The sequence below is a fragment of the Balaenoptera borealis genome (assembly GCF_965194805.1).
Source record: "Balaenoptera borealis genome assembly, chromosome: 10".
Lineage (NCBI taxonomy): Eukaryota > Metazoa > Chordata > Mammalia > Artiodactyla > Balaenopteridae > Balaenoptera > Balaenoptera borealis.
Window position 1 is genome coordinate 117,497,674 of NC_138874.1, and position 12,437 is coordinate 117,510,110.

Here is a 12,437-nt window from a genome sequence, read left to right on the forward strand (position 1 = left end):
TTCCCCTTTCCCTATTACCATATGTAAACATTTATGGTTTTAGCCTATTTTATTATAAGAATTGCTGTTTTAAAATAAAAGTCAATTTAAGAATCACTGAGGAAAGAACGGCGAAGCTGGGGCATACACCCGTCACCGCAGCGGGCACCCTGCCACCCCGTCCCCTGAGAAGCTCTGCTGTGCCCGCAACAAGTAGTGAAATCAGCCTTAACTCCGTTACAGGAAGACGATGCAGCAGCCCTCACACGCCGACTCTTTCTTTATGAATGTAGTCTTTTTCTTTCTTTTAAAATTAACCTTGTAATTTTTATCAAAGTGGCACCTACCGCATGGTTAAAAGGAACTCCCCTACCCAGCTCCCAGTCCTGTTCCCAAGAGGGAATGACTCCTAGGTCTTCAGCTCTGTCTTCCAGCAGGTATATGCTTTCCTTCAAAAAACTGGCTTCTATCTTGATTTCCCAATTTATGAATTTTAAACATTACCTATAGAAGTCCCTTTTCCCAACTTATGAATATAGCTGGTCCTAGCATTACTTTTAATTCCCCTATTTATTATCTTTGTACCTCAGAATATCTTGTGGACCCTCAACAAGTGACACCCGACTATTCAGCTTCTCAGATGAGGGTCTCACGCCACCTGTCCTCTTCCCCCTTCCCGCTGCTAAAGTATGTTATCTGTGCTTTTACTTTACTTTTGTACTGTCAAAATTGGTAACACTGATATTTTATTAGGTAACCACAAATAAGTCTTCTTTGTCAAAATGCTAATCCTAACACTGGCATATCAATAAACACCATGATAATGTCTGTGTTTTTCACTGAAGAGGCAAGCTATTACCTTTGTTATCTCCTGGCATTTCCAACTGGCTTTTCTCCCTCCCTCCTTTACCACAATACCTGTAAACTCTCCACAACACTGGGTCCTCCTTTGGCCCTGCCTGCACCCCCAGGGCCCTCCCCTACATCCTTGCAGTGCAGCTCGGCACCTTTTCTGGATTGCATCTCCATTTCCAGCATCCAACATCTTTCTCTTTTCTGGGTTACTCCCTTGTTTTTCTGGAGTGTATCCTCAATTAACTTTCTAAAAACAGGTGTGTGACAAATACATTTTCTAGGTCCTCATCTGTTTAAAAGTAGCTTTCTTTACCGGGATACTTGAAAGTTTGGGTGAGTTAGAATTACATGTTGAAAACTACTTCCACTTAGAACGTCCCACTTGCTTTTAGCTTCTAGTGATAGTTTCTGAGAAGACTGTTGAGTTTCGATTTCCTTCTTCTTTTTCTTTTCTTCTAAATGCTGTAGGATAGTCTCCTTATCTGCCGTGACCTGATGATCCCATGATGTATCTGGATGTGAGTATCTCTTCATTCTTCTCGCCGGTCATTTGGCGGGAGGGTCAATCGTGAGATGGTGTCCTCTGCTCAGGGAAGCTCCTGCGTTTCACTCCTTTCTTAAGAACGCTTTCTTCCCTCTTTCTGGAATTCCAATAATTGGGTGTAGGACCTCCTATTGTTTCTTCTGGCTTTTCTGAGCCTCAGCCTCTGCCTGCCTTGGTTTCCTTGCTCCCGGTTGGGGCACCGCAGCCCCTGCCCAGGAGCCACTGCAGGGACAGATGAAGTGCAGGTGGGGGGGCCTCCATGGGAGCTCTGAGCAGCCTGTGGCCTTGGCTGCGTGCAGGGCAGGTGACCACAGCTTGGGTCGTGGTCACTCGTCAGCCCCCAAACACCCACGGGGGTGTCCCACGCAGGCCCCAGAGCAGCCGCTAGGATATGGCGGCCGCGCTCCCGCACCTGGCCCCGGGGTCCTGACCGAGGGAGGCTCAGGCTCCCACTCCCATCACCCAGAGGCAGGAGGCCAGGCCTCCTGGGATCCGGCCTCGAGCGGCCAGCTTGGCTGTGCGGCCACGATGGGTGTCTTCCTGGCCTGGGGGCCGGGATCCCGTCTTTCAGGAAATAGACTCAGAAGTAAGGCAAAGAGAAGAGCCTCAAGGGAAACAGTCTTTACAGCAGAAATGCTTACAACAGAAACAAATTTAAAAGAGCCTCATGTTCAGGAAGAGGGAAGGATCAGGAGCCCCGATTACTGGTGAGCTGAGTGGGGCCCGAGGCACAGGACCAAGTGGCCTGGCGCGTCTGCGGCCGTCCGGGGGCCCTGGAGAGCCGCCGCCAGCAGCGCTCAGGCGGAGAGGAGCCAGTGGTGGGGGGATATTTTCCTTTCACTGAAATCACCCTTCAATTACTTCTGAATTTATTTGGCCTCCTAAGTCGCCTGCTCAAAACTACTTTCAACAAAGCTGCCTGCCTGTGGGGAGCTGCCGATGGTTGAGCCTTGAGGCCCTTTCCGCCTCTGTGCCCCCGTCACGCCCACAGCTGGCGAGGCTCGTGGGGCCTCGGGATCCTGCTGAACACGGCTCTCCAGGGGCCGCAGCTGAGGCGTCACCCCGGCCGACGCGGGGCTGGCGGGGCGGCTACAGGGCCGAGCGGGTGAGGCTGCGGGCCCCCCCCGGTGGGCTCGGAGGAGGCAGCGCACCACAGGGACGCAGGTCGGGCGCTGGGGTGACTCACGGACTGCAGGCCTGCAGGTGCTTCATGCCTATCTGGATGGCCTTCTGCGAGCAGGCCACGGTGGCCTCGTGGTCCCGGGCCACGTAGGTGAAGTGGGCCAGCCGCGTCAGGGTCTGCACCTCCACAAGGGGATCCGACCAGCTGCACTCCGAGGCCATCTTCACCAGCTGCCGGTGGCGGGGAGAGGGGCGTCTGTGAGTGGGGGGCGTCTCTGCTGCCAGCTCACGGCTGACATCACATGGACGGGTCCAGTGGTCACCCGGCCTAGGCTGAGTCACCTGCAAGGTTGAGGCTCCAGCTGCCAACTGCGGCCAAGCCTGGGTGGGGCTGGCGGGTCGGGGACAAACGTCCCAGTGTCCACACCGCGTTCCTGCCACACGGGCAGCCCTGCCCTCTGACGAGCCGGGAGGCCAGGCTCAGGGGCCCTGAGGGGACCGCGCGGCTCTGTTGGGAGCGCTGTGCTGAGAACGCGGCAGGGCCTCTGGCCACCTGGGGCTCCTTGTCTCGACAGCGGGATTCGAATAAGCACCTCGAGCTGGGTGGGGAGCCTTGTCGGGGCACAGCCCCTGGAATGCCTACCAGGCGCCTAGTGACACCTACGTGGGCCAAGGGGGAGGAAGGCGACTTCTGGGGGGAGGTGACAATGGGGGGGACCGGGACACCTGTGGGGTGAGGGAGCGACAGCTACCTGAGCCAAGGGGGGCACAGTGAAGTCCATGAGGCCCAGCCCGTTGCAGGAGTACATCTCCAGAGCAACGAGGACTCTGGTCACCGAGTTGACGTCCTCGTTGGTGCTCTGGTGGGAAGGGAGTGCAGAGGGGCCGTCAGCCCGGGGGCTGGAGGATCTGGACTAAGCGGGAAGCGACCCTGTGAAACATCAGCTCTGTGGCAACGATCGGAGCTATTTGTGTAGCTGTTTGTCTCCACGTTGCCTCCTCACGTAACGAAGAGGAGTAGGCGCGGCGGCCCCTAGGGCGGCCCGGCGGCTGGCTGACCCGGCCCGAGGGGGAGGGCAGGTGGCCAGGCGCGGCGGGCGGCCCTCTGCCTGGAGGCCCCTCCCCCGGTCCTGCTCCACCCCGTGCTCACTCCTGACAGGCTCAGATGCCCCTCCCTGATGGTCCCCGCCTTGCCAGCCGCACCTCCCACCGGAGCCACGTGTCCTGGCCCCAGCTGGGGCCCCGGGGAACCTCCCACTGGTCTCCATCCACGGCCCACGTCTGCAGGAGCAGAAGCCGTGGGGCTGGCCCTGCCCCCTCCCCTCTGGGCCCCTGGTGGCTCCCCTGCCCCCTCACCCCGACGGCCTTGCGTTCACAGCTCAGGTGGCCCGTGGGGCCCTGCCAGGGAGGTGCCCCCCTCTGGCCTAGACGCACCTCCAGATGAAGCCACAGCAAGGTGTCACCGAGGGTGGACAGCACCCCCAGAGGCCCAGCGGCTCTTGGTGGACAGTTAGAACCGTGGCCAGTCGGCTGGAGGAACGAGGACATGTTCCAGCGGCCAGGCGGGCAGAGGAGGCCTCGTGCCCCATCTCTCGGGGGTCGGGCTCGGCAAGGACGGACCCTCCCGAAGGGAAGCACTGCTTCCGCAGCCCCGCTGCCCTGTCCCCCAGGCTGCTCGCCCTCGGGTGGGGAAGGCGTCAGCGGGGGCGCCCCCCGGCCGGCACCTGCTCGTCCGTGCCCAGGCGCGGTCCGATCTGCTGCTGCAGCAGCTGCTTGGCCTTCACCCACGTGGCAACGAGCTGCTGCCGGGCGCTGACGGGCACCGCCTCCTCAGGCACCGTCCCGCTGGTCAGGCTCAGGGCGAACTCGCAGACCTGAAACGGCGGTGTCCTTGTTCGTGACACCTGAATCCAAACAGGGAACCCGAGCCAAGACCCAAAGCTGCAGAAACAAGCAGACCTGGCTCTTGGTCCAGAAGGGAAGGTGGCCCAAACACGCACTAGTCCTGGGGCTGAGGCACAGCCTCAGGAGGAAGGAGGCACTGCTCTCGGCCGCACTGGGGGCAGCCGCAGGCTCTGCACGTGCCTCAGACTCACTACAGAACTCACTTTCTCTCACGTGTACTAGGAGTGGGTGACGGGCCATCAGATGCCTGTCAACACCCGTCAACATCCCTCCTCCTTGACTGCGATGACCACCACACAGTCCACGTCACCGGGAGACGCAATCAGGGGACAAACAACCCCACTCGGTCACCGTGGAGCCGTCCGTATCCCTGGTCTGTGCATCTTTTATTTGATGTTGTGGCTTTCCTGTTCTGAACAGGCATTGGTCCTATTTTTCTGGCCTTATGTCCACATTTTTCCAAGCTCTGGGCCTTGCAGGGATGTCCCCACCACTGACACCCAGGTGTCCTCGTCTTGTTTCCTTGCTTTTAGAGAAAGCGTGTCCCCCACCCCGCGCCCCATTTCCGGGCAGTTGAGAATGCCTGCAGCTTCCCTTCCTCAACTGCTCTCCCACTGACGCCTGCACTGACCGGGGTCTGCCACCCCCCGGCTCCGATCCCCCCCACGGGCGCGGCACCTCCACTGCGGTCCTGACTTCAGAGGCGGCCTCGGGGTCCAGCGGCGTGTGCAGTGGGTGTGCGCGTGCTTGTCTTCTAGACTTCTCCGGCGGCGGGGCTGGGATCCAGGCGGCGATCAGGCCTCGCGCCAGGCTGCCGCAGAGCATTGCCAGCAGTACCAAGTCTCTGGAAGAGAAGCAGGTCCGGGCCAGGCCGTCCCCGGGAGGAAGCCGTGGTGACGGGACTGCCTGCGGTGGAGGCTCGTCCCCCACCAGGCGGCCTTCACGCCTGGGAGACACCTGTGCCAGGTGGGCTGGACTCCTCAGGGGGTCCCGCGGGGCCTGGACAGAAAGGCCCACCTGGCCACCGTGCCCGCTGCCGGGCCGTCCAGCAGGCCCTCCACTGGGCGTCGGATGGAGTGGGCTTGGACCAGAACCTCCCTGCTTCTTCCTGAAACGTCTCAGCACCAAAACATTTAAAACCGTCAAACGCGGTCCGACCTGTGTCTACGACAGAGACACGGACACCCGCCTAGAAGGAGAGGTGCTCCCGCAACCCCTATGGTCCTGGGGACCCTGCCAGGGCCTCGCGCCCAGAGGAGAGGTGAGGGCACTGGCAGGCCCGTCCTCCACGGCTGCTCCGTCCTGTTCGCAGCGTAAAAATCCCCATGTGCACACGTAGCTGCGTCCTGACTCACTCAAGCCTTTCTGCTTCGGGATCTGGCGACAAATTTTAAATTTGAGTGTTTAGACTAAAAGCCCAACCAACAAAAAACACAAAGAGGGCTTCAAAAAGTCGTCCTCATTAGGTAAAGGCCTGACCTGACTTGACGCTCATTAGGTAAAGGTCTGACCTGACTTGACACTCATTAGGTACAGGTCTGACCTGACTTGACGCTCATTACGTAAAGGTCTGACCTGACTTGACGCTTTCACATTTCTAACTTCGGGGAGTGAGAACATCGGTCTCTCAAGAGTCCACACCACCTGGATATGAAAACTCGCGGACACTGATTTTCAACCCGCCCCAAGTCAGACCAAGGTCGGTTTCCACCCGTTCCTACGAGACTTGGGCCTCAGCCATCCTCCCTCAGAATCGTGCTGTTTGAAACAAGAGTGTGACAGGCTGGGAACCCGCGTGGCAGTGATGTTGCTGGGAATCCGTGTGCGGGCCCGAGGGCGCCTGACAACCTCGTCCATCCCCACACGTTGCCCTGCGGCTTAGACAGGGGGAGTATCTTGCTCGGGGCGCACGGCCAGTACACAGAGGCCCTGTCACTGCTAGGCGCTAGGTGAGGGTGGCCCCGCACGCCCCACCCCACAGCTCCCGGCCCGATCCCAGGGTCTCTGGCGGGGGCAGGATGGGGCCCTCCTGGGAAGCCAGGATGCACACAGCGACCGCCAGCCTCACCCACCCGCTGTGGCCCACGGCCTTGACGGTGCCCAGGAGGTGGTACAAGGCGTCCACGAGCTCCCTCTGCCGCCCAGCTGTGAGGAGGTGCTGGTTATGATTCAGGACGTAGACCACGGCGTTCTGCACGATCCACGCCTCCTGTAGCTTCTGCCCGATGTCGGCCGAGCGCAGCCAGCTGTTCATGGCGTACTGCGACAGGCCCTCTATCCAGGTCCTACAGAAGGCGTGCGTCAGGCTCTCCCCGGGATCAAGACCCTTCCCAAACCAGCACCAAGACACCAGTGTGAAGCCGTCCTGAGAGCCCAGGGGTCAGAGAGTTGCCCTGCTCGGGGCTGCCCGCCGCTCCCGCTGAAGGACCCGGCCTGCCCGGCTCCTCCCGCCTCCACCCCATCCGCCTGGCTCTCCCATCTCCCTGCTGGACGCCCCTCACTCCGCCCCTCCCCGGCCGACGACGGACCCCTGCCAGCCCGGCTCTGCACCTGCCTGTGCCCCGTCTCCCCGGCCCAGCGCACCCAGGCTGCCCTCCTCCGTCCACATGGACGCCATGTGGATGCCAGTGCCTGGCAAGCCCTTTCTCTAAAGGGCCAGATGGCAGTTAGTACCCTGGGCTTCGACAGCTACATGGAGTCTCCGTTGTGTGTTTTTCGCTATTTAATTTCATAAACTTAAAAACCATCAAAACCACTGTTAGCTGGTGGGCTGTACAAAAGCAGTGGTCAGGTGTGGCCTGGGCCCTCCTCCAGGCGTCAGGAGTCCGGCCCCAGACGGGAGCGGCAGCGGCCCCTGGGGAAGGCCCCGGGCTGCGCTCTCACAGGTGACGTAAAACACCAAGACAAACCCCATCTGCACCAGGTCAGGGCCCTCCTTCCTGTGCCTCTCGTGGGCAGAGGGAGTCCGGCGGCGTCCCCGACTCCCTCCACGGCAGGCGGGTGTGAGGGCCCGTCCACCGGGTGCAACAAACAGGAAAGCAGGTCCCTCTCCACGTTCAGTGGGGAGCAGCCAACAGCCTCAGCTCCTGCGACACCGCGACGCGGACATTCACTCCCCACCGTGTTCACCTCTCAAATATTTAATTTTAGATGAAACAACGGCTAAAAACTGTGGTTGTTTCCACAGCACCTCGGTTTCATGATTGAACTGCACTCGGCATCTCACGTGGGCAAGTCTCTGGGGGGGTTCCCTGTGGACCCTCTTTCCGTTCACACACTTCCCGGGACTGTGTCCCACGGCCAGCCCCGACTACCGCTTCCCTCCGCGGACACCAACTCCCTCACGTCTCGTTTCCACCGATGACGAGGAAGACCAACCACAGCGAGCAACGACGTGAGCTAGGGAGCCGCGCGGGACAGCCGGCCGCTTCCCTCGCACGTCTGGGTGCGGCCCCCGTCCCGGCCTGTGCCCCCGCGCCACACGTGAGCGGTGCCAGGCGCACAGGACGCGTCCCTGCGGCTCCCCTACCGGTACGTGATCCACTCGGCGTGGTCCTCTGGGGACTCGGGCGTGTAGCCCACCGGGTGCTGACTCAGGTCGTCGGGGGGCGTGGGACGGTCATTTAGCTGCACGCCCTCCGATCGCAGCAGGTGGACGGTGGCCTGCAGAGGAAGTGAGTGGAGTGGAGGAGAGGTCCCGGGAGCACAGACCCAGCGCGATGCCCCCAGGGCCTTCCCGGCCCCTGGGCCCTCCCCGCCTGCAGCGACACGTCCCCCGCCCCACGCCGTTGCTTCACCCGTACACGCGGCATCTCAGAGAGAGACGGGCTCCTTTTGAGAGCACAGCCTGAGCCCCCAGGGACACAAACGTCCCCTCGTCACACCTCAGGCGCCCACGGCATCCCGGTCCCCGCCCCTCCACGGCCGTGCACTGAAGCCCTGCGGGCTGACAGGACCAAGGATGGGGGGCAGCTGGCCTTGCCTGCCTCCCGGGGGTGATGCCGGCTCCAGCCCTGGCTCTGCGGTCACCTGCCCCCAGCTCTCAGCATGGCCTGGCCCTCAGGAGGCGCTCAGCAAACCCTCACTGAACGAGCCGGGGAGTTCTGGCCGGGTTACCCCATCGACCCCCAAAATAAACAACCTCAAATGGCCTCGAGAATCCCGAAGTTACAAAGTATCACCAAAATCACCACCACGTGCAGGTGCAGGGATCCCAGTGCCAGCCTGGACCCAGCTAAGCCACCTGGCCGAGGCTGGGGTCTCTGCATGCTCACTGCAGGGGCGGTAGCGACCCCAGGTCGGGCTGAGGGGGATGGTCCCCAGCAGCCTTCAGCGGTCCCTGAGGGGATGGGGTCAGAACACACGCCCCTCCCTTACAACGGGGCCAGAGTGCTTTTGAAGCGACTCCCATGCAGAGGGCACTCCCAAATCCAGCAACCATCAGCCTGCAGTACCTATGTCACCGTGGATTCACAATTCAAACATGACTTCTAAGGAAAATTAACATCTACACCCCTTACGATACGTTCTGATTTATATTTTTCTCCCAGAAAGTCTCCCAAGAACCCGGGAAAACTTCCCTAAAGGACAGGCTCCTTTGGGAGCAGGGCTGGAGTACAAGGGTCACGTCCGTGCAGAGGTGACACGGGGGCCGAGGGGCCGTGGGCAGGGACGCACCTCGGCGTTGATGAACCCCACCTCCGCGAACTTGCGCAGCAGGCTGGGGGACGCCTGCCTCTGCAGGGTGGCGTCCGACTGGCCCGAGGAGTCCTGCCCCGCGCCATCCTCGCCCTTTTTCTTCTTCCCTGGAAAGAGCAGAGCCGCAGGATGCTCGGAACCCGAACAGCCTTTCAGGGAACGCGGCGCAGCCCCGGTGCGGCGGCGGGGTCTCTGCGAGGCGGCACTGTGCCCAGGAGGGGCTGGCAGAAACCTCCCAAGCGCAGGGGCCCCACGGGGTGGCGAGGTGTCCCCAAAGCCAGCTCGGCCGCGGCCAATCTCCCGCCGATTCCCTGACAGCTGGGCTCTTGGTTCTGCCCCTCGAGAAGCCCCGGCCCCGCCCCCAACACCCACGCCCCGGGCCTCCTGGGACTGCCCGCAGGTCCCCCCATCCTCACCGTCCGCAAGACCAACCTCTTCCAGGGACCTGCAGGCCGGACTCGTGCGGACCCAGCACTGACGGGGGGAGCCAGCCCAGGCCCACCCTCCACCCATAGGCCCCCCCGCCTGCAGCCCTGGGTCCCCTCGCTGAGCCCCCGCGGGCCCCGCAGCGACCCCAGGTTGCCTGGGGAGACCCTGCCAGTGCGGGCGCCCAGCAGTGGCCCGGGGCCTACCTCGCTTGAGCCTCGCCTGCCGCTGCACCTTGCCGACGTCATACACGAGGCAGAAGCGGCTGGCCGTCCGGCACACGTCCCACACGCCCTGCTTCCGGGCCACCGTGGCCAGCTCGGCCCAGATCTGTACCCTGCACAGGTGCGCCATGAGCTCTGTGCTCGGGAGAAACAGCGCAGCGCTCCTGCCGCGAGCCCAACAGACGCCCCAGCACGGACGCGGGGCGGCGGGACGACCCACGGGGGTGCTGCCCGGGGCCAGGCGAGGGGGTGGGCAGCGGTCCGGTGCCCCCGCCGCGACGACCCAGAAGCCCCCGCACACCCCCCGGCCACTGCCCGCTCACCTCTCCTTGTCGTTCCGGCCCCGCAGGCGCCGCACGTGCCCCGCGGCCTCGTCCACGCTGAGGGAGTGGTGCCGCGCCTTCGCGTACAGGTGGGTGAAGCGGCCCCGCTTTTTCCCGGTGGAAACTGAGGGTGGACAGCGGGACGGGGCAGTGACGCGGCGGGTCTCGGGTCAGGGCACGTTCCCGCAACCCCAGCACGCAGGACTCTGGACGGGTGTGGTGGCGCCTCCCGGGCGTCTTTTGACCTTTTCATGAAGATTAGGTCCCGCTAGCTGTGCCTCTGTGGGGGAGGGGCGCCGGGCACCAGGGGCAGCTGGTGCGCAGAACGACCCCCCTCTGCACCCGCCGGGCCGGCCCCGAGAGCCCCCACCCGCGCCCAGCACAGTGGCGGCCTTCAGCAGCCGACTGGCGGAGACCCCGCGGAAGGCCCCCGCCTGGCCAGTTGCTCCTGCCCGGCCCCTCGCCGAGTGAAACGCACCAAGAGAGCCCAAGCGTGTCCGGGGCGACTGCCCACTGGGCCCGTGCCCCTCACACCCGGCGGGACAAGAAGGAAGCACGGGGTGACACTGCCACGTCCCGGGCAGGGTGACAACAGGACCTGGTGACGTGCGGCGGCCACAGAGACAGCACAAGGTCCGTGGCCCACCGAGGCCAAGGGTCACATCCTAGAGCCGTCCCCCAGTCCCCATCCCAGATCCACCACACTGGCCACCGTGGGATCCCTCCGCGGCTCCTGTCTGCGGACGGCTGGGGCTCCCCCGGCTGAAGGCTGTCGGGGGAGCCAACATGAAGGGAGCCCTGGGCGACCTCAGCGGGGACGCTGAGAGGAAGGGCGCCGGGGTGCTCCAGAGCCGGGCGCTCATCTGCCATCTGCAAGGGTTCGATATACTTGGGGGTAATGCAGAGAAGCCCAGGACCCCATCCTCGGGGGGGACAGTGGCATGGGGGGAGTGCCCCCTAAAATATATGAGGAAGCCCTAACCCCCCAGAACCCCAGAATGTGACCTTATTTGGAGATGGATCTTACCAGGAAAAATCAAGTTAAAATGAGGTCATTAGGGTGGGCCCTAATCCATTATGACGGGTGTCCTTAAAGGGGGAAGCTGGACACAGAGAGAAACGGGCGCAGAGGAAAGCCAGCCGTGCAGGCCCGGGAGGCAGGCCCAGGCAGCCCTTCCCTCCAGCCGCTCGGTCTCAGGCTTCGGGCCTCCAGGCTGTGTGATGGCGAACGCTGCTGCGTGAGCCTCCCCCGCGCCACGGGAGGTGCTCTGTCGCGCAGAGTGGGGACCCGAGGCTGCACACCAGCACCTGAGGCCCGTGCGGCGGAGGTCGAGGGCGGGGGGGTTCAGGCGTGTGTGCGCTGCTGAGAGCGCCTGCACACCTCTGGCCTCGTTCTCGCTGTCGAGCACGATCTGGAAGGTGTCAGGGGCCAGGGCCAGGCCTGCGTTCACCAGCAGTGCCCGCTTCTTGCGCACACCGTCCTCGGGCATCGCCTTCTTCGCCTGCGAAGGGGAGACGGCGTGATGAGCGCTCGCGTCGTCCGGAGCAGCGCCGCTGCCCATCTCTCCCGAGCGCTCCTGGCCTGACGGGGCCCCGCCCAGGACGCCTGCCCTCCCCAGGCGCAGAGGCCGCAGGGCCCAGGTCCGGGGGGGGGGGGGGGCGCACCTGCTCAATGGCCAAGGTGGCCTTGTCCTCGGCGCGCTCGGGGACCTGGTACAGCGTGGCGCAGAGCTGCAGGCGGTTGAAGGCCATCTTGAGCTTGTCCTGGTGGAGGCCCAGGGTGTCCAGGAGCATGGCCTTCTTCAGGTGCGCCATGGCAGCCTCCAGCCGGCCCTCATCCTCCTCAATGTACGCCATCTCCATGTGCACTTGGCAACGGAACAGGACCATGAGGCTGGGGGGACAGACAGCATTACAAGAGCCCGGCCGGGCTGTCGCGGGACGCCCCCCGGCGCCTGGCTTTCCAGCCCTGCCTTCTGCCCTGCCTTCCCCCAGGGACCCACGGAGGACCAAGAGGAGGTCCCTGCAGACCACAGGAGACCCCAGAGCCCGCTGGTGCGCCAGGGCCGAGGAGCAGCGGCTGGGCCCAGCCGGGCTCCACGCTACAGAGACCAGCTGTGACACGAAAGCCAGGTGGCGGGCTCAGCAAACACGGGGCGCCCGACGCTGCATCTCGTCCAGCACCCCGGGAGGCTCTTGGCGTGGCCAAGCAAGTGAATTTAGTACAACCGAAGCCCAGGCTTCGCCTCAGGGGATGGGCCCTCTCGGCCCTGCTCTGAGTTCTCTCCGTCTCGTCGGCCGAAGCACACACACCCCTGCTCAGAACGCCTCCCGTGGACCCGTGGGCCCTGCCTGGCGTTT

The 12,437-nt window shown here is 63.0% G+C and overlaps 1 protein-coding gene across 4 annotated transcripts in view; it reads right to left on the reverse strand.

The window, feature by feature from the left end:
* Positions 1-12,437, reverse strand: part of CFAP46 (cilia and flagella associated protein 46) — an 89,787-nt gene that overhangs the window by 56,412 nt on the left and 20,938 nt on the right. For all 4 annotated transcript variants that reach the window (XM_082408568.1, XM_082408567.1, XM_082408565.1 and 1 more), the window contains 11 exons: positions 11,742-11,970; positions 11,458-11,578; positions 10,077-10,200; positions 9,736-9,866; positions 9,083-9,210; positions 7,935-8,068; positions 6,478-6,690; positions 5,084-5,249; positions 4,225-4,374; positions 3,253-3,360; positions 2,565-2,731 (listed from right to left, as the gene is read on the reverse strand). In XM_082408568.1, the coding sequence (XP_082264694.1) occupies positions 2,565-2,731; positions 3,253-3,360; positions 4,225-4,374; positions 5,084-5,249; positions 6,478-6,690; positions 7,935-8,068; positions 9,083-9,210; positions 9,736-9,866; positions 10,077-10,200; positions 11,458-11,578; positions 11,742-11,970 (1,671 nt within the window). The remainder of the gene's footprint in view (positions 1-2,564; positions 2,732-3,252; positions 3,361-4,224; positions 4,375-5,083; positions 5,250-6,477; positions 6,691-7,934; positions 8,069-9,082; positions 9,211-9,735; positions 9,867-10,076; positions 10,201-11,457; positions 11,579-11,741; positions 11,971-12,437) is intronic.